Source organism: Peromyscus californicus, unplaced genomic scaffold (assembly GCF_007827085.1).
Source record: "Peromyscus californicus insignis strain IS unplaced genomic scaffold, ASM782708v3 Scaffold_24__1_contigs__length_46423439, whole genome shotgun sequence".
Taxonomy (NCBI): Eukaryota; Metazoa; Chordata; class Mammalia; order Rodentia; family Cricetidae; genus Peromyscus; species Peromyscus californicus.
The window spans coordinates 28,534,416-28,558,121 of NW_026294535.1; the positions used below are offsets into that span (position 1 = coordinate 28,534,416).

Here is a 23,706-nt window from a genome sequence, read left to right on the forward strand (position 1 = left end):
CTCGGCTCTCTGTGACCCTGTCCTGGAGAAACAAGCAGAACCTAGAGTGAACAGCTCTTAACATGGGAACCTTTGAGATTGGTAACATTATACTCATTCTGCTGTTTTTCAAGAGATCTGTAGGAACTAGCTTGTTCCTAAATATGTTAATGTATACCTACTCATTTTTATTCTTCTTTAAGTTATTCAGGGGAATACATTTAAAATTTAAACATTATTTTATTTTTATGTGTGTAGGTGTTTTGCCTGAATATATATCTGTGCACCACATGTGTGGTGCCCAGAGAAACCATAGGAGGCATTGGATCCCCTGGAACTGGAGTTACAGACAGCTGTGAGCCACCATGTGGGTGTTGGGAATTGGACTCTGGTTCTCTTGAAGACCAGCCAGTGCTCTTAAAGGCCAAGATGTCTCTCCATTCCCCAAACAGCATTTTTTTTTTTTTTTTTTTTTTTTTTTTTTTTTTTTTTTTGGTTTTTCGAGACAGGGTTTCTCTGTGTAGCTTTGCGCCTCTCCTGGAACTCACTTGGTAGCCCAGGCTGGCCTCGAACTCACAGAGATCCGCCTGGCTCTGCCTCCCGAGTGCTGGGATTAAAGGCGTGCGCCACCACCGCCCGGCTCCCAAACAGCATTTTTAAATATCTCTTGTCCATGACAGGAATGGACAAGAGTAATTTGTGTAGTAAGATAAATGGAACCTTGTTGCTAGGATAAGAGGTTTTTGTAACATAGATCCCTTAACTTGATCCTCCAACATCTATGGACCTGCCTATAAGTTCATAAGTTATTACTATTTGTTTGAAAAAGATATGCTTACCTGAATGTTTAAAATTCCTTTTCAACCCAAAGTGTCTTTGTAATCACAGTAACTTACTATTATTCCTTATAAATGTAGTGTTTTGTAGTTTCTAAAGGAAATGAAAAGACATTTTCTACATTAATGCCTTACTCTGAAAGGTGGGTTTTGACTACAGTTAGAAACCTGAATCAGAGTGTGTATACCAAGTATTATGTTAAACACTTTATGTGTGTTACCTTATTTAATCCCCAAAGCAGCCTTGTGAGTTAGCAGTAAACAAGGGTATTTTACTAATGAGGACATTAAGACCTGAGAGATCAATAACTTCTTAAAGTCACATAGCCTGTAAGGCCATAATAGTTAAGTGTGTGTGTGTGTGTGTGTGTTGGGGGGAGGATGCTAGTATTTTAAAAGCCATTTAACAGATTGAAGAAAATCTGTGGGCAGGGGAGAGATGTCCCCTACACACACACACACACACACACACACACACACACACACACACACACACACACCAACGCCTCAGGCAGGTGGGAGAGTTGGCCCTGAGGTCAGTAAGAGTGGGGGAGCTGTCTCTGTCACCCACCAGCTGCAACACTCTGGAGAGCAGGCCCTGTACTTCACTTGGGCAGCACAGTAGAGCTGACTCTGTAGGCGGAGGTATGAGTGAGCCAACCCTGACGTTATGAGCATGAGAGAGCTGTCCCCATTATTCACCTGTCTTGAGGTGGTATAGGGGAGGGGGAAATGCTCAACCCCGCATCCCCCACTCCTACCCATTGGCACCTGAGGCAGGTGGGAGAGCTGACCCTGAGGTCATAAGAGTGAGAGAGCTGTCCCTGCCCCTCATCAGCCAAGGCGCTCAGGAAAGTGGCCCCTATACCTCTCCTGGACAGCACAGAGGAGCTGGCCCTGAAGGTGTAGGCCTGGGGGAACTGAAAGCAGAACTGGCCCCGCCCCTTGCTCATCTCAGCAAGGGACCAGCTAGCCAGGGCAGTGTTGGAACACTCACTCTGGTGGTGAAGACAGGAGAGGTGGCAGGCTGACCAACCCTGCCCCCAGGCCCAGAACCAGGGCTGTGTGTTGGCCCTCCCCCAGTGCTCACCCCATCTGTCATCTGCTGGAGCACACGAGTGGGATCAGTCCTTTGGACCTAGGGCTGCAGGATCTCCATGACACAGGGCAGCAAAAGATGTCCAGGTAGAGTCCCAGTGAGGGTCCAGCGTCATCAATGGTGTAGCAGAGACCAGGGACCTTGAACCAGACCAGTTCTTTGTGATGAACGCCTGCATGGAAAAATGTACAGATAAAGGGGTTTACTGCGTGACTCACTGTGTCACACCGCAGCTTCCATGATGAGATTTTCCCTTTCTCCCCTTTTTTCCTTTTCAGTTTTATTTTGTTTTATTCTGGTGGGGAGGGAGACGGGTGGGTTAGGGAGGCATGATGTGAAAGATGCAGAATAAATAAACAGTTAAATAAAAAGAAATTCTGCCGGGCGGTGGTGGCGCACGCCTTTAATCCCAGCACTCGGGAGGCAGAGCCAGGTGGATCTCTGTGAGTTCGAGGCCAGCCTGGGCTACCAAGTGAGTTCCAGGAAAGGCGCAAAGCTACACAGAGAAACCCTGTCTCGAAAAACAAAAAACAAAACAAACAAACAAAAAAAAGAAATTCTATGTATTAAAAACCTGTGGTCATTATTAAGCTGGTAACCACTCATGTTTTTGAAGGAAGAGAAGCCTACTATAGTGAATGTCTTCAACGAAGAAATAAAGATGGTTCATGTTTTTTGGTTTGTTAAAGGTATGTTAATCAGACTTAGGCCTGGTGGGACATGCCTGGAATTCCAGCTACTTAGGAGACTGCTGAGGCAGGAGGATTGAAAGTTCAAGGCCAGCTCGAGCAGTTTAGTAAAACCCTTTCTCAAAATTTCGAAAAGGAAAAGGGGAGTTGTAGGTGTAGTGCCTGCAGCAGAGCAGTGTTAGCAGCATGCAAGAGGCCAGAGGTTCAACCCCACCACCGAAGGTTAAGAAAGAGAAGGTGCTGGTTCAGAAAGCTGAGGTGGTGATGTTGGACTCACTGTTTTCCACAGCTAGACTGTACAGTATGTCAGAGTCGGGTGAAGGTTTCTGTGTCCTGATTGCCTGTGTCACATGACATGCTTCTAGCCTGCTTATTCATATGACAGTGCAATCTTGTAATAACCAAACCAGATCTTGTCACTTGGAGTTGTTGGGGAAGCATTTTCTCTTGTTTATAAAGAGAAGTTTTCCATTTGATTCTGGTTGCTATACTATATGAGGAGCTTTGAAAAGCAATAAACCAATACAGTGAGATTACTCTATTACTAATTCTGAGGCTCAGAATTAGATAGCTAGACCGAGATACAAAGTCCTGCTTATCTATTTGGTGTCTGTATGATTTGGGGAAAGATACTTAGTCTGTAGGTACAGTCTCCTTATTAGTAAAGGGGGTGCTATCTAGGGTACTATCTGAGGATTGCTTTAATCATGAAGTGGAGTGGTGCGTACACAGTACTTTGTGAGTAGTAAACAGCCATCAACTTCATCCACATTCAGGCCAACAATCTGAGTGTTCTTCATTAGATAGTGTATCTAACGTGCACTCTTCCTAAATGGTTTTGGTATCACAGTGTATGTCGTCACCATGAGAGCTAACAGTAGGGTATTTCAAGCTGAGTTAGGTCAGCAGTGTAAACGTTTGACCCGGCTGATGTCTGTCTTCTGCACTGAAAAGTATCTGCAGTTACTCCATCATCATAACCTCATTCATTCCCCTTTATGGAAAGTACTTCATACCAACCACAGACAAGAAACAAGGCTTTCATGGCATTTTCATTCGGTTGGTTTATCAAAAAAATGTTTAACTCATTCCTTTTCTTCAGCTGGTACACTGCTATCGCCAGTGAATAACGTGGTGCTGTCACCATATGGGAGGAAGGAGTTTGTATCTAAGCATTTTTATCTTTGGTTAGGGCTAGTGATGCTATGCAGGTCTGGTCGTTTAACATTTGAAAGCCACCATTTGGATCGAGTCCCATGAAATCCTTGATCCGAGGAGTATTACTAAGATTGCTGGTGTGTTTCCCTGTGTCTGACAATGGTAACAGTGAAAAATTAGAGGACTTTGAAGAAGTAGGTTGATATTGCTGTTCAAAGATTTATAGAAATGCCTTTCAAATGTATGCTCTTGCACCCCAGTGAAAGATTATGGGCACTGGCTCAGGAGGTCTGGGTTTTGGTTGCTCTTGTGTTAATGATTGTGACTAATCAACCTCTCTGAGCCTCTCTTTTTGATCATGTAAAATGAATATAAAAAATGTGCTGTTCAATTTTTAAGGTTTTATGAAGATTAAATAACTATTAACTATAAACCTACAACTTTTGTCATTAATCATAATTTAAGTCCACGGGAAAGGTGGGAGGAGATAGATCCTGGGAGTATTGATGTTGAAACACTGGACAATTAAAGTGGCTTAGTCTTAGTTTTTGAAGATCAGAGGAGATGAGGTAGTGGGTAGTGTGTGTGTCAATTGGATGGAACTTACATGGTTTCCTTTTTTTTTTAGATTTTTCAACGGTCATTTTAACACTGCTTTGGCAATTTTTATACTAAGAATAACTGAACAATTGTATATTTTCTTAAAAATGTTCTGAGAAATACAATGTAAATTTAGAAATATTAACTTCACATTGCAGATTAATTTTTGATCATGTGTGTATGTGTGTGTATGCATGTGTGTTTGTATGTGTATGATAACACAGATACCAGGTAGGGAAAGCCTTGTATTGAAAATCTTTATTTGCTTAATTCATAGCAGCAAATGGGAAGTGTGTAAGCAACATTAAGTTTATGTGGTATGTAAGATAAACTTAAGTTTTAATTATCTTTTCTTTATTTCATTTTCATCTCAGTCTGAATCTAAACTTTATAATGGCTCAGAAAAGGACAGTTCAACTTCGAGTAAGCTCACTAAGAAAGAGTCTCTTAAGGTTAGTTTCTGCAGTTACTTTTTTAAACTTTCTTTTTTTTTTTTTTAAAGATTATAATTTCAATATTTCTCTCTTCCCTTTCTTCCCTCCCAAACTTCCCATATGCCCTTCCCTGCTCTCCTAAATTCATGGCCTCTTCTTCTGTTAATTGTTATTGCGCATATCTGTATACATATTCCTCAATATAAGCTACTCCGTCCATGTATATAATGTGACTCGTAGCTTTGTTTTCAAGGCTGACCATTTGGCACTGGATAGCCAATTGGGGTGCTCTTCCTTGGGGAAGGCCACCTGTCCTGCTCTCAGCTTTTCTCAGCTGTCTGTAGCTGTTCCTGTGGGGTTGAGGCCTTGTGGGCTTTTTCTTGTCCCCTTTACTTTTGGACAGTCATGTTGGTGGAACTCCCTGATCCTGTCACATTGTGCTTTACATGTGCCTTTGAAATGGGCTAATACGAAGTATCTCTGTGTGTGCTCCTAAAGGGGAAGGAAGAACTCCAGGGGCTGGAAAGGCAAGCACACATGCACAGCGTTCATGTCTTTATGGTCGTGTGAGGTCAGCAGGTGATAGTTTTTGACAACTGTCCCAGAACACGCCGTTTCAGGCCACAGCTAGCCAAAGCACAGGCTCGGGGGTCAGTGTCTCTTCACAGCTTTAACAGTAGAGTGAGCACCTAACTTGAAACACCCAGTGGATGATTCTGGCATCCATTTAAATTAGTTTGCTAATTACCAGGCCCATAGGAATATGTATTTATTTGACTTGAATCATGTTTTAAATTTTGAGGCAATAAAAGTCCAGATTTCTAACTTCTCTTAAGAGATGTAGAGTGTTGGGGCTACCTTCCTGAATGGCCATAGAACTTGGAGCCTACAGGACACTGCTCTCTACTGGTTCTGGTCCCTGCTGATCCATCTCATCTGTCTGTGTTCTATGGATGGTCCTGTGTGCATCTGTATTTTCAGTCTCATAGTAAATCTATTCATTTAGACATGGATATTTTAAAGGACCACAGGGGGACAGAGAGATTGCTCAGTGGTTGATAGCACTGGCTGTTCTTCCAGAGGACCCGAGTTCAGTACCCAGTACCCACATGACGGCTAGCAACGCTCTGTAAATCTGATGGCCTTATCTGGGGCCTTTATGGGCACTGTATGCATATGATACACAGATATACATGTGGGGTGGAAAAACATCCATACACAAAAGTAAATAAAATCTGAAAAAAAAAAGGGCCACAAGTCTAAGGCATTAGAGATACATAACAGTTAAACTTTATTATATGTATGTAATCTCAAATTTAATTTTGATAGGTTTTTAATCTTACCATTTAAGAAAAAATATAGACACTTTCCCCATTCAAATAACAAGACAGTAATAAAGCTATCAGTTCACTTCTGCTTTCTTGGGTTATTTCATAGAAGTAATTTACCTATGAAAGTAAAATGGTTAATATTTTGAACAAATTGATCTCTTAATTGTTTTTCTTAATTATTTCAGTCTTAGATTTTAGTAAAACAAAAGGGCACATCTTCCATTTGGGAGCAGTTGCAGCATAATAAACAAAAGCTAAGAAGAAGCTAAGAAGATTTCTACCAGTAAGAGATGGGGTAGGAAAAACTAGCCTGGCGATGTCGATCACGGCCTTGGAAGCCAGTCTGCCTTTGTTTGGATCTTGCTTCACACATTGATAGCTCTGTGGTTCTGGGCCATTACTTTCTCTGCCTCAATGTTCTTGAATGCCTTGAGACTAATAATAATTCTACTTGAAAAGCTTATTGTGGTCATTAAATGAAGTGATATTATAGATATGAATTTAGAATAATAACAGTTCACCAATGCACTCCATGTTAACACTCTCAATATTTTATTTATGCTGGAAATCCTGTTGCACAGTTAAAAGAATATGGTAGACATAGAAATTCTTCAAACAAACAAACAGAAACCTAGCGCTGGCGGTGGTGGCACACACCTTTAATTCCAGCACTTGGGAGGCAGAGGCAGGTGGATCTCTGAGTTCTAGGATATCCTGGTCTACACAGAGAAACCTTGTCTCAAAAAACAAAAACAAAACAAAAAATCAAGTGGGAGATTTTTATGCGTTTCAAAACCTAGAAGCTGTGTATTTCTTCAGATTGTATCTGAAGAATAAAAGTGATTTCAAATGGTGTGGAGGATTGACTAGTGGTCATGGAAGCCGAACCCCCACCTGTCTTGTCAACAGCTCCTGTCCATTTGTTTATCTGAAATCCCGGAGTTCTAAGAAGCGGTTTCTTCTCCTGAGTGTTCTGTTTCTGTTTCCGATAACTTAGGTACAAAAGAAGAATTACCGTGAGGAGAAGAAGAGAGCCACGAAGGAGCTGCTCAGCACCATCACAGACCCCTCTGTCATTGTCATGGCCGACTGGCTGAAGGTCAGGCCTTGGGTTTGAACTCTCGCTGAGTGCTTACTCACCGGGATGAGAAAGTTGAAGACAAAATAAGATAGATTCTCAGTGGGAGGGAAAGTGTTTTTGTGTTCTGTATGCCAGTCTTCACAAAGGAACTCTAGGAGCATCACATATGGACAGCAAATCTGTTAAAAAGACATTTTGATTAGTGTGGTACTATGTTGTCTAATATCACGCATTATAAAACTGTGTTATTCCACTTACCATTAGGTATTATTGCAGATTGGAATTTGTATTATTAGGACAAAATGAGGACAAGTTGATAGAGAAGTTGCCCCGGGAAGCACTGTCCAGTACACACTGCTGTTGTATTTCGTTTTTCTCACTCCAATCTCTGTCCTCTTTCCCAATCTTACCTGAGGGATAGCTGCAGGAATCTTTACTCCTACCTTTGAAAGTGAATGTGTAAGACTTTCTCCCAGGAAGCCCTGGTGTCTGACATTTACCACAGCCCTAAAGGCTTTCTTTTTCCTTGAGTTGGCAAAACTGCTACCAAATGATTCCTAGAAACATTTTAAAAAGTTCTTCTGCTACAGTGAGAGTCCTAATCATGATTGCACACAGTTCAGATACAACAAGGGTTTTCTTCAGTTTTGTGCTGAAAATAAATCCCGACTTACCTTATCTCTTCTTCAGAGCATATTAGCTCTGGATCCCACTTGTTTTCTTTTCCAGAGCCAAACTCATCCTCTCCAAGTCCCCAGACATTCTTAGGGTGGAAGGGTCATGCCTCACGCTGCCCCCCCCCCCCCCCGCGCCCCGTTATTTTGAAACACAGTATTGATATGTGTAGACAAATTTCTAAATAGTCTTATTAAATAAAAAACAGGGAGTAATACCTAGGGGTGAAAGCCTTAGAGAGCTCAGAGGAATAGGACAACCCACGAGCTGACCTCACCTCACCAGCTCCACAGCTTCCAAAGAGAGTGACTTCCTGTCTACCCAGGCTTATATGCCTTGCTGTTCTGCCATCTGATTTGCTCTCTGTCTAGCTACATCACTACCTCTTCCTGGCCAGTTCTGTCATTTCCTGTCTGTACAGGCCTCCAGAACTCTATGGTTGGTACTGGGATTAAAGGCATGTGTCACAATGCTTGGCTCTGTTCCCTAGTGTGGCTTTGAACTCACAGAGATCCAGACAGATCCCTGCCTGCCAGTTGATAGGCTTAAGGGCGTGTGTTAACATTGCATGATTTTTGTGTTGTGGCTGGCTTTTTCCTCTGATCTTCAGGTAAGCTTTATTTATTAAAGCACAAATAAAATATCACCACATTTTAGCACAAATAAAATATCACCACATCTATGTAGTAGCCCCAACTGGCCATGAACACATGGCAGTCCTCTGGCCTCAGCATCTCCATGCTGGGATTATATAGGTGTACACTATCACACCTAACTCTGTGGCTGGCCTTTTAAACCTTCCCTTCATTTCTGATGGTTGACCCTCTTTTCTGTTGTCATATCCAAGATCAAGAGTGTTATGTCAGAGTAACTATCTTTCCTTTGATTCTCTTTGCTTACTGTCTCTTTTATATAGAGAGATAAACACATGCATGCATGCATGCGCGCGCGCGCGCACACACACACACACACACACACACACACACACACACACACCCCTTTTCTTAAATATTTTTCTTTTTTTATTCCTGGCTCCAGAGCCTCCCTAACTTCTTGTATCTTGGGATTACTGTGGTTCTGTCCATTTTGCTTCTTGAAACATTTCATAAAAATAAGTAGCGTGCTTACATTTAAAGGCTTCTTCCTAGATGTTTATATAGCACACCTTAGGTACCAGCTGGAGCAGTTACCTAAGGAGGTCAGTGTGAGGACTAGGTGACTCTCTGGTTGTGTAGAGGTTCCTTCTTCTTCCTGTTGTTTCCCAAAGATTTGAGGGAAGGTCTTGATGTGCCAAAAGTGTTCAGAAAGGAAAATTAGAAAAGGCAGAATAATCATTTATTCCCATAAATCGTTTGTAACAACTGCTACAAAAAGAATAATTTCAGTACTATGGAAGTTTATTTTAATGACCCCTGAGGTGATGAAGGAGATTCAGATTCTACTTATTGTATAATTTTGAAACTTTGGCCTGCCCTTCTATGACAGTTTGAACTTCTTCTTAGAATCAGGGGCCATGTTGACTCCATGTTTGTCTGCACTGCATGCCATGAAGTAGCCTTTTAACTAAAGACCTATTCAGTGTCAATTTATGTGCACTATAAAGTTAGATTAAAACATTATTCAGCTTATTATTCTGTCATCTAGAAAGAGAAACAGATATCAATCTTCAAAATAAATATGTTTTTCTGTAGATTCGTGGTACCCTGAAGAGCTGGACCAAGTTGTGGTGTGTGTTGAAACCTGGGGTGCTTCTGATCTATAAAACACAAAAAAATGGTCAGTGGGTTGGCACAGTCCTTCTGAATGCCTGTGAGATCATTGAACGACCATCAAAAAAGGATGGCTTTTGCTTCAAGCTTTTCCATCCTTTGGAGCAGTCTATTTGGGCAGTGAAGGTATGTGAGCACTTGGTGAGGTAAAGGTAAAAGTGACAGAGGTAAGGTAAGTCAACCAAATGCCTCGTGTCCTTGGACAGGACACATACAATTGTTTCTGTCTTCCATAGCTTTATTTATCCTTCTGTCTCTAGCTGTACTCAGTTGGGTATCAAAGAGCCTTTCGCTTGCTTTTAAGACCTAAAACAATTTTCCTGAGAACATTTCCCCAACATATTACATCTTATTTTCTCTTTTGTCATTGAAGATTAAATTTATATTTGTCCTTAGTTGTGGATCCTATCTACTTCTTGTTTGTAACTTTGTGTAATGTTGGCTGACTCTTCATTCTTCCTCAGAATGGCTGCCTAAAACAGAAGCTGACACATTTTTGTGGCCTTCCCTGTAGTGATGGGGATGTGTGATGGGATGCTTGGGAGCAGAAGCTGTCCTATTTGCTCTTAGAAGATGCGGCTGTCTTTAAAGACAGGGAACTAATTTTTATAATTGAAAGTATCAGTTTGGTCCCTGAGTGCTATAACATCAGCAATAAGCAGGAAACAGAAATGTTTTCTCTGATTAATCATCAAGAAATTCTACAAACCATGAACAATGTAGTTTACATTAACCAGATGACCAGATCTTAAGTTTTCACAGAGAGATCATTGCTTTTGTCTCTAGGGTAATTAATTAGTTCACCTTGAATAAAGGACTAACTGTATACTAGGCAATGTTGATGTCCCTAGGAAACGATTTGACCTTTTTGTCCCAGTAGTCTAGATTCATTGAAGAATAAAGTTAGGATTACGGAATTATTTCTGTTTTGGAATTCATTTTTTTTTTTTACTAGTCAGTTATAATTAAATGTCCAACTACCTAATTTAGACTTATAGAAGAAGTAAAATATTTATCACCTAGGGATACCTATAGGATGACAATTCTTGTTAACATTAAAATTGTATCAGTATGGTAAATTTTAGGTTTTCTTACTATATGTGGTGAACATATATGTTCTTACTATATGTGGTGAACACATATGAACAACATATGTGGACTGTCTACAAGGCAAAGAACTTAACCCATAGATGATGTATTTTGCAGGGAGTCTGTTATTTCATCCTCTTACTTAGAAGGAGATAGATTGTTCCTGATACAGAGAAAATTGAATCCTAAAGTGTTTGCTGTAGTAGTTTTCCTAGTAGAGACGAGATTAAAATTTAAGTAGTCTGACTCTAGGTTCTAGTGTGTGTTTGTTTTCGTTTAAAAAAATTTTTTTAAAATAACCACAGTAAATGAAGCAATTCTCTTTTCTTTCTTGGTTCAGAAAAAGTAAAAGTTTTTGAGATTAGTCTTTAAAACAGATAGTAATTGATTATAAAGTGTATATTTATTTTCCCATAGATCCAGTCAAAATTCATTTTCCTTTATCTAGTGAATTATATTTCCAGTGACTTTTTTCATACTTCTATAAATATAGTATTTCTCAGATTGTAAAATAGATACTCTTTGTAATTGTGTCAGTGTGTTTAATATTAGGTTTTTAGTATATGAGCACTATTTACAGGTAATAATTAAGTGATAAATGTTATCATTTGTTCAACTTTCTATTAAGAAGGCATATTTGTTGGGAAAGAGTAGTTGACTACTAAAATTGGCATTCTTAAGACAGACGTAATTAAAGTTGGTTTGCTTTTAGATTATAATTGCGCCTGATATAACCCACATCTGATACAAATAATAATGCTAACTTATTGTTGCTCTATCACAATACTTACCCTGTACTGTCTCTTTTCTTATTAAGGGTCCAAAGGGCGAAGCTGTTGGATCCATAACTCAACCCTTACCTAGCAGTTACTTGATTATCCGAGCGACTTCAGAGTCAGATGGTAAATACTTTTTGATGGACTGGCTCTAATTTTCAGGGATTATTTTTCGTATTACTTTGTGTTAACCTTGGAGGAAATCACATTTTTGTAGAACACTTGAAGCAAAAAATAAACCATGTAGAATGCTAAATACATTCCTAGCTTTGCATACGAAGAATTCTGATAGGAAAGACACATGTCACTGGACACAGTCTGCAGCTCAGCTTTTCTCTCATTCTCCACTGACACAGCAATTCTTTTGGGACTTAATAGTATTTTTTTTTGTAGTAATTCTTTAAACATTATCATTTGAAGTAAGATATTCAACCTGTAAGCTGTCATACATTAACAATTGTGGAACACATAATACTGATTCGATTTGATTTTATGTAAGACAGCAAAATACAAATAACTTTATCAACAACCCTCGTTCGTAGCCAGATACATAATTCATTTGGCAAATAATAGAGCAAAACACAACACACACACACACACACACACACACACACACACACACAGACACACATATACATATGCAACATAAAATAAGTAATAATAGATTTTTCTTTAATGTCACACTTTATAGTTTAGATTAGCTTGATGTAGGGAATCTTACAACCTTCCAATACTGACTCTTATTATACAAGAGAATTACTGTTTATATTAAAATATAGACATGAGATTTCAATATGAAAATGTTTTATATGGTTTAATTTTCTGCCAGATCTTGCAACAAGTATGTATGGATTTTAACAGTGCTTAAATATATTAATATATTTCATGATTCCACTGATACAATTTTAAATTATAAAAGAAAGCTATTAATATTGACAGTCATGGCAGATAATGATAGCATTGTATAGGTATTTTCTTGGCTTAGATTTTTTTGTGTTAAGCAAAACAACCAAGGCTCAGAAAGACGGGTGTTGCATGTTTTCTCTATATGTAAACAAAACAGCAGAGAGAGAGTAAGAGTAGAAGCAACTGTTAGGAAGGAAAGGGAGTGGAGGAGTTGTTAAGAGGGGTGAGGAGAATATGGTCTCCATCCATTAGAGCACACATGAGAAGACCACAGCGAAGCCCGTGATGGACTAATGCATGCTAACATCTTTTCCTACATGGACATAAAGTGGATGCTAAGCCTGGGGATAGGGCTCTTGTCAACAATGAAGCATTGTTTCAGTTAGTTTATAGTAGAAACATACTCTATTCAGTGTGTTCTATGTCCCTTGTTTGATACTTTAAAATTGCATGTTAATATTCTAAAGTTTTAGATTGGATATGCTTGCATAATACATTCTCTCTCCTATTTATTGTAATTTTAAAATGCTTGTTTAAAAAGCATTTATTAAAAAAGATTGCATTAAAATCCTGACAAGCTTTTATATTTAAATTAACTTTTTCTAGTGCTTGTTTCTCAAAGAAACAGTATGTTTCAAGGTCAGAGGGTTAAATTAAATGAACGCTCGTTTCATTTATTGTCTTGCTGTAAACCCATGTTCTTGTAGGAAGGTGCTGGATGGATGCCTTGGAGTTGGCTTTGAAATGTTCTAGTCTTCTTAAACGTACAATGATCAGGGAAGGAAAGGAGCATGACCTGAGCATCTCATCAGATAACTCCCACGTGACTCTGTACGGTTTATTGCGTGCTAACAATCTCCACAGTGGCGACAACTTCCAGTAAGTGGCTATTGCTGCTAATTGATAATGCTTTCGGAGACGGACCATTCATTAAATCAGTTGTCATTTCTACTACCTTGGTAATGTGTAGAGTGTTGAGATTTGCCTGTCTTACTATTAGAAGGCTTATTATATTATATGATTATTATAGGGCTTTAAAGTTAATTTATTTGCTATAAATCAGGCATAGAGATTGATTTTCTTTATTCTAGCCAGTTTGCGTTATTCTTTTTTTTCCAGGCACAAGTGAACTGTCTGTCTACTTTGTCTTTGTGCATAGTATACCTTGCATTAAGAATGGTTTCTCCTGCCGGGTGATGGTGGCGCACGCCTTTAATCCCAGCACTCGGGAGGCAGAGCCAGGCGGATCTCTGTGAGTTCGAGGCCAGCCTGGACTACCAAGTGAGTTCCAGGAAAGGCGCAAAGCTACACAGAGAAACCCTGTCTCGAAAAACCAAAAAAAAAAAAAAAAAAAAAAAAGAATGGTTTCTCCTTCTTGTGTCTCCTTCTGTCATAATCCCATTTCAAGATCAGGTTGACTACTGTGTCCCTTGTGAAGCTCTCAGTCTTAACACAATGAGATACCTCTCCTCCTCCGTTGTTCTTCTCTTAGCATGGTTTGTAATGGAACTGGATTTGCCTGCCTTAGATGAAGCATTTTTATGTGTGTGAGTGTTTTGCCTGCATTTATGTCTGGGCATCTCATTCCTGCTGTGCCTTCAGAGGCCAGAAGAGGGTGTCAGGTCCCCGGGGACAGGAGTTCACAGATGATGTGGGTGTTGGGAATTGAACCTGGGTCCTCTACAAGGAACCAGTTCTCTTACCCACTGCACTGTCTCTCCAGGCCCTGTGGACACATTTTGAGTGGAAACTGTATCTGGTTTGTGGTTTTTGTCTCCCGAAGCATCATTGTAGCGAATACTATCATAATATCTCTGGCAAAACTGAGATGCAATGCACAGATATTTTTCAGGTGCTGGCATCTTTTTATTGCTTGTATAACAACATTCCCTCTTTTCATCATTTGAAGCTTCACTTTGGGGTTGTTGGCTTATTTCCTTAAGCAGAAATTGTCATTCCCATTGTTCCCTGTCATTTTCTGCTCACAATTAAGCCTATCAGATAAATGTGAAATAGATCTCAAAGCAGGTTTTCCTTCTTATTCTAAGAGGTTATTTTGGGGTGACTTTGGAGCTCTTTATAGTGGAAAGTCATAATTCACTAAGCTGAGAACATGATGGTCTTGGCTTAGTGTTTTTCTTCAAACCAGATGTGGTGGTGATCCTGCTTCTGGTAACAGCATCTGTTAAAACAGTAGGTGGGTGGACCGAGCAAGTAGTCTACATTCTGTTGTGAGAACATTTCAGTCCCGAGAGTTAGAGAGGCAAGCGCTCAGCTCGTCCTCTTCTATTGCAGGCTGCTTTTAATTTCTTTGTGCCTTTTCTCACTCATCTGTGAAAGAACAACAATATTGCCAGACAGGATAATCCCAAAGATGACGCTAGCTAAACCAAGTAAAGCGCTTAGAACTGTGCACAGCACATAGTACATTTACAGTAAATGCCACATGTTATTCTAATTTATGGATTTGTAGTCTTAGCCTCCTTTGTTCTTATTCCTCTAAGGTTGAACGATAGTGAAATTGAAAGACAGCACTTTAAGGACCAAGATCTGTATTCTGATAAATCTGACAAAGAAAATGATCAAGAGCATGATGAATCTGACAATGAGGTGATGGGGAAAAGTGAAGAAAGTGATACAGATACATCAGAAAGGCAAGATGATTCCTACATTGAACCTGAGCCCATTGAGCCTTTGAAGGAGACCACCTACATGGAGCAGAGCCATGAGGAACTTGGAGAGGTGAGCACTGTCTAGTGACAGATTCTCTACTTACTAACTCTAGAAAGCTCCACATGGAATTGTAGATATTATTTGTCTGGCTTATTGTTTTCCCCAAAGAATATTTATATGCCACATGTTTCTTCAAAGTTGTATTGTGAAATTTATTTATATTTATAAGCAACCAAAAACATACCCAAATGCCAGTGTGGTCTGCTAAACTTCAAGTTACATTTTCAAGTGTGTTTTTGAAATAGGATATTACTTGATATCATTGCCAGGTATAAAGTAAATTGCAAGTAGCATAAATTTAAAAGTTTCCAGTTATTACCAAAGCAAGTAAAACCATAAACAACAAAACTAGGTATGGTGGCACATGCCTGTAATCCCAGCACTTGGGAGAATGAAGCAGGAAGTTTGCAAGTTTTCAGGCAGCGTGGGATACCTTATCTCAATAGAAAAGTAAATTTTTTTGAACAAAATAATAATAGAATTTGGTTCTTTTGCATATGCTGTTATTTTGGTACTTCTCGGAGCTCTCCTGGTACTTTTACAGCCTAGACTTTATTACCTAAATGATTATTTGCACATTTACATAATGCTTGGGATAGTCTTGGAGAGTCCTGTTTTTATCTTTCAGTGTCTTGTCTATGTGTCTGTCTAAGATAAAATGTTTCAGGGTGCTGTGTTATAATTGTTAAAGGCAGGTGAGGCTTCTCAAACGGAAACTGTGTCTGAAGAGAACAAAAGCCTTATCTGGACTCTGCTCAAACAAGTCCGTCCTGGCATGGACCTGTCCAGGGTGGTTCTTCCTACATTTATTTTGGAGCCCCGTTCTTTCCTGGATAAACTTTCAGATTACTACTATCATGCAGATTTCCTGTCTGAGTAAGTAGAGTCTTCTAGAAATAGAAGATCCCTGAATGGTTTTAGAATGTCTCAATAATGTAACAAAAAGCTATGGTGGCATGCACTTGTAATCTCAGCAGTAGGGAGGTGGGAAAATGTGGCTTCCTGGGGCTCAGCAAGGCCAGTGAGAGACTCTGCCTCAACAAACAAGGTAGGTAACAGCTGAGGAGGAATGATACCTGCGGTCATCCTCTGGGGAATAGCAATTTTCTGCTCACCATTCCATAGTTCACCTGTTGCCACATCTGTGAAGTCTTGTAGTACTGTTTTCTGTGCTGCTAAGTTTTGGCCCAGTGATTTGGACTTAAGAATCTGGCCGGGCGGTGGTGGCGCACGCCTTTAATCCCAGCACTCGGGAGGCAGAGCCAGGCGGATCTCTGTGAGTTCGAGGCCAGCCTGGGCTACCAAGTGAGTCCCAGGAAAGGCGCAAAGCTACACAGAGAAACCCTGTCTCGAAAAACCAAAAAAAAAAAAAAAAAAAAGAATCTGTACCAATATCTGTTGTCCATATCTGTTTTCAATTGTAGTTGTTAATTACATTAGTAAACATTGATAGCATCATAAGCTGAATCAAGAGATGATTGATATGTTACAGGAAAACTTTGCAAATTATGTAGTAGACAAAAGTATTAATTCTCCTAAGAGTTTAAAGAGCTCTTAATGCCAGCATTGTGGGGCACATTTGTGATCCTAGCACTCAAGAGGCTGAGGCAAGAGAATTGCTATGATCTTGAGTCAGGGCTATATAGCAAGACTGATTCATCCCCCTCCATCTAATAAAAAGGGCTAGCTAGCAAGCTCTCTCTTAGAAACAGAGTGAAGATACCCAATAACCTATAGAAAAAGAGGTGGGAAAAATGAAATAGAAACAATTCTTTAATTGGAACCCTATGCAAAATAAGAAGAAGCAGATACAGGCTGTAGCACCATAGTTTCGTTCATCTAGCCCATTGATGGAGAGCTTTCCCACTTGTTCTGCTCGCTTCTCTGGTTCTTTTCTTCGTCTGTCTTGGAAAGTCATTCTCAGTATGGAAAGCAGGTACTTACAGCTCTTACGGTGAATTTCTACGAGATGCCGTTTTCACCAGTGGGAAGGTTGTACCTTAAAGAAAGTAGTGAATAAATGAATTAATCATAAGAGTGGGCACAGTGTTCTGGCAGCACACGTGTCTCCAGAGCATTCTGAGGCAGTGAACACTTTGGAGCGGTTTGATGCGCCTGTGAGCTGTGGCAGCCGTGGCAGCCGTGGCAGCTGTGGCAGTGCCGTGGCTGGTCTCTTCGTCCTTTGCGTTTTGCTCATGTGCACCGCTCTCCCAGATGTGTCTCCACATCCTCCAACTGACGTCCTCGAGATTGCTGCAACAGGACTAACGGACTCAAACATTCAGAGTAGTTCACGGGCCAGCCATAGTTCCCTGGCTAAAAAATATTTGGTACATCTGCATATAAAAGGAAGGAATTCATAAAATGATAAAAAAGCTACCAAGGTACAAAAGAAATATAATTTACGACATTGTTTTTAAAAGCGGGACTGTTTGTTTATATTTGCTCATTTATGCTTGAAGAAAACTTTGAAAAAATAATTATTTTTATTTTTTATTAATTTTAAAATTATGTTTGTGTGTGCATGCGGGCACATGTGAGTGCACATTAGTGTAGGCACCTGTGGCGGTCAGAAGATGGCAGTGGGTCCTCTAGAGCTGTAGTTACAGGTGGTTGTGAACCTTTTGACTTCGGTGTTGGGAACCAAACTGAGGTCCTTTGCAAGAATACTCTGCATTTTAACTACTGAGGTCTCTCCTCAAAGTGTTTTAAAAACAAGCCTGAGGCCAGGCGGTGGTGGTGCATGCCTTTAATCTCAGTACTTGGGAGGCAGAGCCAGGCAGATCTCTGAATTTGAGGCCAGTCTGGGCTACAGAGTGAGATCCAGCAAAGGCACCAAAACTATACAGAGAAACCTTGTCTCGAAAAACCAAAAAAAACCCAAAAAGCCTGTATTAGTTAATTTTCTGCTGCTATGACAAAATACCAAGGCAGGTTACTGAGAGAAGGGTTTATAATAGAGACTCTCATGACATGGGAGTGGGGCTGGCATGCCAGCAGGGAGCAGGCATTGTGGAAGGAGTAGGAAACAGTACATCTCAGGTACAGGCACAAAACAGAGATCAGGTTAGAAGTAGGACAAGGCCATATACTCTTCAAAGCCTGTGTCCAGTGACATACTTCCTCCAGCAAAGCCACACCTCCTAAACTTTCCCAAGCAGTCCCCACAAGAAGGGACCAAGTGTTCAAATGCCTGAGTCTAGGGGGGACATTTCTCATTTAAATCACCACAGAATTGTTTCTGCAAGAGTGAAGGAGGTACACTGTGACGAAATCAAACATTAGTTGATGCAGTATGTACATCAGTCATATAAGGTTTTAAATAAGACTTCAGAACAAGACATTTACAGATAGGAAGAGAACAATCATTGGTTTGTTATTAAAGAAAAACTCAACTTTTCTGGTTGACAGTAAACTTAGGACTAGCCTGTCACCTTGCACCTTATCTTCAAAAATCAAGATTCCAGTCTGATGCGCTTGTGAAAGAGAATGCCTTTTTATAAATAAGGGTCTAATAACTAGCTACTTCACAAACAAACATGAAAACAACTTGCCAATAAAAGTCACTTTGAACGTTCAAATAAGGGTCTAATAACTAGCTACTTCACAAACAAACATGAAAACAACTTGCCAATAAAAGTCACTTTGAACGTTCACAATCACTGCTTTGTAGCAGTTGCAGTAATAGTCAAATGGTCAGGGGAGAGGGAAGCTGAGTCATGGCTCCTCCAGATTTCTTCAGTAGAGACTAGCTGTTACACTGGTAGTTTGTTGAGGTGGAAAATCGGCCGGTAATACAACATATACTGGAAGACTGAAGGACTATGATTGGCAAAACCCTGTTGATGGAAGTTGTGACACATACAGGAGGGTGAAGGACGGTGACTGGGAAAGCACTGTGGATTGAAGTGGTCCTAACTCTTCTTTCATACTTGGAATATGAAACATGAGCCTCGCAGCAGGCGCACAAACCCACGTACTCCTTGATCTGAAAGGCTCCGTCAGCCTTCTGTTCTCTTCCGAGTACTGTTCATTTCTAACACCACTGTTCAGGTTAGATGTGACCAGGTGAACAGTGACTGATGCTCCTTCACTGGAGTGAGACTGAGGACCTCTAATCAAGCTGTTGACTGGGCTTCAAGGCACCACGCAATGCACGAATCTCGAAAGTCTATGTTTGATTTTCGAGGGTTGTTCGTGTTTTGGCTTACGGTTCTTAAGGGAATCCATAATCTTGGGGAGGTATGGCAGCAGGTAGCCTGAGCAGGAAGCTGAGAGATTACATCTCCAGCCAACTCGAAAAGCAGAGAATGTTTCCTTTTTAATCAAAGTTATTCACAGAGCTCCTTGTTAATCCTGAGTTCTACAGAACTCCATTTCGGACGCTTTGGTTTGAAACTTCCAAAAACATTTTCAGCAGTGTCCAGGTAGTACATGAAAGAATCAGAAAAATGGGATAAGGCAACCAGATTAAAAGAGAAAAATGATTCTTTAGAGGGTTATTAGTTTTTTAAAAATTGTGTGTCTATTTGTTGGGGGCATGGGTATATGCACCTGAATGCAATAACTCACAGAGGCCAGAGGAGGGATTGGAGTTGCAGTTAGTTGTGAGCCCTTGGACATGGGGGCTGGAATACCTCTGGTCCTACCAAAAGAGTAAGCAGCTTTAACCTCTGAGCCATCTCTCCAGCAGCAAGGAAAAGTATTCTAGAAGTCAATTTACGTGACTATTTTACTGTTTATTTAAATATGAATTAGGTTTCCAAGTATATGTCACAGTAAGTGTGAAAGAATTTGTGATTGCATTAAAGGATTATATTTACCATTTTTTTTAGGGCTGCTCTTGAAGAAAATCCGTATTTCCGTTTGAAGAAAGTTGTGAAATGGTATTTGTCAGGATTCTATAAAAAGCCAAAGGTAATGTTTACTTTTTGCTTCTTTTTCCTTATGTTGTATGTTTGTGTGGGTATTTGGGTGCTGTGCATGGTACACATGTGGAGGAGGGCAGTTCTGTCTTAGATTATGTGAGTCTAGAACCCAGCAAGTCATCAGTCAGACTTGGAGACACATGCCTTCACCCACTGTGGCACTCACTGCCCGGGCACTCAGAAAACCCACCGGAACTCTCCAGAGTGTCTGAGCAGTTCGTGTTCGTGATCATTTGTTCTCTTAATCATTAGACTAGACTGGTAAGTGTTAACCTAAGTAGCACCTACGACAAACAGCGTTTATGTGGGAGCTGTAGTCAAAGCAGTCTTCTGTGTTCTAGTTCATCTGCCCCATCCCAAAGAGTACAGTCAGAAAGTGGGAGTGAGAAACGGGTTTGAAGGGACAGTGGTGGGAAAACATGATGAGACTAGAATAAAATGCTTGAATCTGGAAAGAGGAAGCAGCCAGTGGAGGGAGGGCAGCTACCACCAGTCAGAATCCACCACTGCCCTAGTGATGGGCCGTCACTGAGTCCACGGAGAAGTGTGGTATTAAAGGCCAGTCACTGAGTCCACGGAGAAGTGTGGTATTAAAGGCCAGTCACTGAGTCCATGGAGAAGTGTGGTATTAAAGGCCAGTCACTGAGTCCACGTAGAAGTGGTATTAAAAGGCCAGTCACTGAGTCCATGGAGAAGTGTGGTATTAAAGGCCAGTCACTGAGTCCATGGAGAAGTGTGGTATTAAAGGCCAGTCACTGAGTCCATGGAGAAGTGTGGTATTAAAAGGCCAGTCACTGAGTCCATGGAGAAGTGTGGTATTAAAAGGCCAGTCACTGAGTCCATGGAGAAGTGTGGTATTAAAGGCCAGTCACTGAGTCCACGTAGAAGTGGTATTAAAAGGCCAGTCACTGAGTCCATGGAGAAGTGTGGTATTAAAGGCCAGTCACTGAGTCCATGGAGAAGTGTGGTATTAAAAGGCCAGTCACTGAGTCCATGGAGAAGTGTGGTATTAAAAGGCCAGTCACTGAGTCCATGGAGAAGTGTGGTATTAAAGGCCAGTCACTGAGTCCACGTAGAAGTGGTATTAAAAGGCCAGTCACTGAGTCCATGGAGAAGTGTGGTATTAAAGGCCAGTCACTGAGTCCATGGAGAAGTGTGGTATTAAAAGGGATGTCACCCTCCTCCAGTAAGAGAGTTAGTGTGATTGCGGTGTGCTGGTCAAGCAGGAAGTGAGCGCTGTTACACAAGAGCACTTCCTGGAAGAAACTTTAAAACAGAAATTAGAAAATGAGTTTTTATTTCTAAGAATGTTGTGAACTGTATGTGTGAACCTGGACAAACCACTTAAATTTTAGGCCTATCTCAAAAGAGCTGGAGCTGCTGATGTACAAATCCTGTATTACCTGACATTTCCAATACTGGGTAAATACCAAGAAGAGATGGCGTCTTTATATTCAAAAGACACTTGCATGTCCATTGACGCACCATTTGCAGTGACCAAAATATAGACGAGGCTCAGCCTCCGGCAGGTGAATATGGATAGAGACGTTGAACCAGTTGGTTGTCAGGGTTTTTTAAAGCAGCCATTGCTCTCTGGAGGTAACATCTTACAGGAATGTCCTGCATCTCTAAGAGATGCTTTCTTATTGTGCAAAATTTCTATTTAGATCATATCTTGATAAAAATTTTTTTCCCCCGAGACAGGGTTTCTCTGTGCAGCTTTGGTGCCTTTTCCTGGATCTCGCTCTGTAGACCAGGCTGGCCTAGAACTCACAGAGATCCGCCTGGTTCTGCCTACCGAGTGCTGGGATTAAAGGTGTGCGCCACCACCACCCGGCTGTATTTGTAATTTTTAACTTGTAGTTTTTTTTGTTGTTTGTTTTTTTGTTTAACCAGGGACTGAAGAAACCATATAATCCTATACTTGGTGAGACTTTCCGTTGTTTATGGATTCATCCCAGAACAAACAGCAAAACGTTCTATATTGCTGAACAGGTATGAGAAATGCTAACTTGGTACATCACTGTTGTTCAGCTTCTTGTTAGGGAAGATCTGCTAAGCATTGATATTCTAGTACTGAATGCTACTCCATAACACGCTGATGACCATTGCGCTCACAACCCATCAGGTCTGGCTGTCCTGTGTGGCTGCAGTCAAGATGTCAGCCAGTTTATACTTACCCTTACTTTTGGCTTGTGTGGGCGATTGCTCTCCATGATCACCCCCATGGCTGTTGTGAAGGGAATTCAGTTTCTCAGCATGTGGCCCCTCTGTCCAGTTTTTACAGCACAAAAACTTGTTACTCAGAACTTTGGGTGCTTGTGTGTGCATGCAAGCGAGAGAGGGGTTGGGGTGGGGAGAGGGAGAGGGTGTCCTAAAAGCCTCCCCCATGGAAGGTATATTATAATCTCAAGTTAGAAATGCTGTATTATCATTCCCACACAAACTTGTTGATTCACACTCTGCCTTGGAGTGTGAATGCCAGGAGATAGATTTCCTTGGAGACAGAAATCTGGACTGCAGTCATCAACATTCATTGTTGCTTACCAGCTGCTCCTTCTTACTCATTCTTAGAGTCGAACTGTTGATGCTAGCATAACAGTAGGCTTATTCTGTTCAATGTCATGATCTTTCCTGTGTTCAATAGGTGTCCCACCACCCACCGGTATCCGCCTTTTATGTCAGTAACCGGAAGGATGGATTCTGCCTCAGTGGTAGCGTCCTGGCCAAGTCCAAGTTCTATGGTGAGTTTTCCCTTGTTCTAAAGTGTGCTTTCCAACGCGGTGTTTTCTGGTGGGTTCTTATTTGTCATTTCCCTTGTTCTAAAGTGTGCTTTCCAACGCGGTGTTTTCTGGTGAGTTCTTATTTGTCATTTCCCTTGTTCTAAAGTGTGCTTTCCAACGCGGTGTTTTCTGGTGAGTTCTTATTTGTCATTTCCCTTGTTCTAAAGTGTGCTTTCCAACGCGGTGTTTTCTGGTGGGTTCTTATTTGTCATTTCCCTTGTTCTAAAGTGTGCTTTCCAAACGCGGTGTTTTCTGGTGAGTTCTTATTTGTCATTTCCCTTGTTCTAAAGTGTGCTTTCCAACGCGGTGTTTTCTGGTGAGTTCTTATTTGTCATTTCCCTTGTTCTAAAGTGTGCTTTCCAACGCGGTGTTTTCTGGTGAGTTCTTATTTGTCATTTCCCTTGTTCTAAAGTGTGCTTTCCAACGCGGTGTTTTCTGGTGGGTTCTTATTTGTCATTTCCCTTGTTCTAAAGTGTGCTTTCCAAACGCGGTGTTTTCTGGTGGGTTCTTATTTGTCATTTCCCTTGTTCTGAAGTGTGCTTTCCAACGCGGTGTTTTCTGGTGAGTTCTTATTTGTCATTTCCCTTGTTCTAAAGTGTGCTTTCCAACGCGGTGTTTTCTGGTGAGTTCTTATTTGTCATTTCCCTTGTTCTAAAGTGTGCTTTCCAAACGCGGTGTTTTCTGGTGAGTTCTTATTTGTCATTTCCCTTGTTCTAAAGTGTGCTTTCCAACGCGGTGTTTTCTGGTGGGTTCTTATTTGTCATTTCCCTTGTTCTAAAGTGTGCTTTCCAAACGCGGTGTTTTCTGGTGAGTTCTTATTTGTCATTTCCCTTGTTCTAA

At 40.8% G+C, this 23,706-nt stretch overlaps 1 protein-coding gene across 11 annotated transcripts in view; it reads left to right on the forward strand.

Moving 5' to 3' along the window:
* The window catches only part of Osbpl8 (oxysterol binding protein like 8), a 151,609-nt gene that overhangs the window by 93,909 nt on the left and 33,994 nt on the right, over window positions 1-23,706 (forward strand). For all 11 annotated transcript variants that reach the window (XM_052753317.1, XM_052753318.1, XM_052753319.1 and 8 more), the window contains 10 exons: window positions 4,736-4,813; window positions 7,124-7,225; window positions 9,574-9,777; window positions 11,558-11,642; window positions 13,130-13,301; window positions 14,927-15,164; window positions 15,847-16,031; window positions 19,991-20,072; window positions 21,980-22,078; window positions 22,731-22,827. In XM_052753317.1, the coding sequence (XP_052609277.1) occupies window positions 4,736-4,813; window positions 7,124-7,225; window positions 9,574-9,777; window positions 11,558-11,642; window positions 13,130-13,301; window positions 14,927-15,164; window positions 15,847-16,031; window positions 19,991-20,072; window positions 21,980-22,078; window positions 22,731-22,827 (1,342 nt within the window). The remainder of the gene's footprint in view (window positions 1-4,735; window positions 4,814-7,123; window positions 7,226-9,573; window positions 9,778-11,557; window positions 11,643-13,129; window positions 13,302-14,926; window positions 15,165-15,846; window positions 16,032-19,990; window positions 20,073-21,979; window positions 22,079-22,730; window positions 22,828-23,706) is intronic.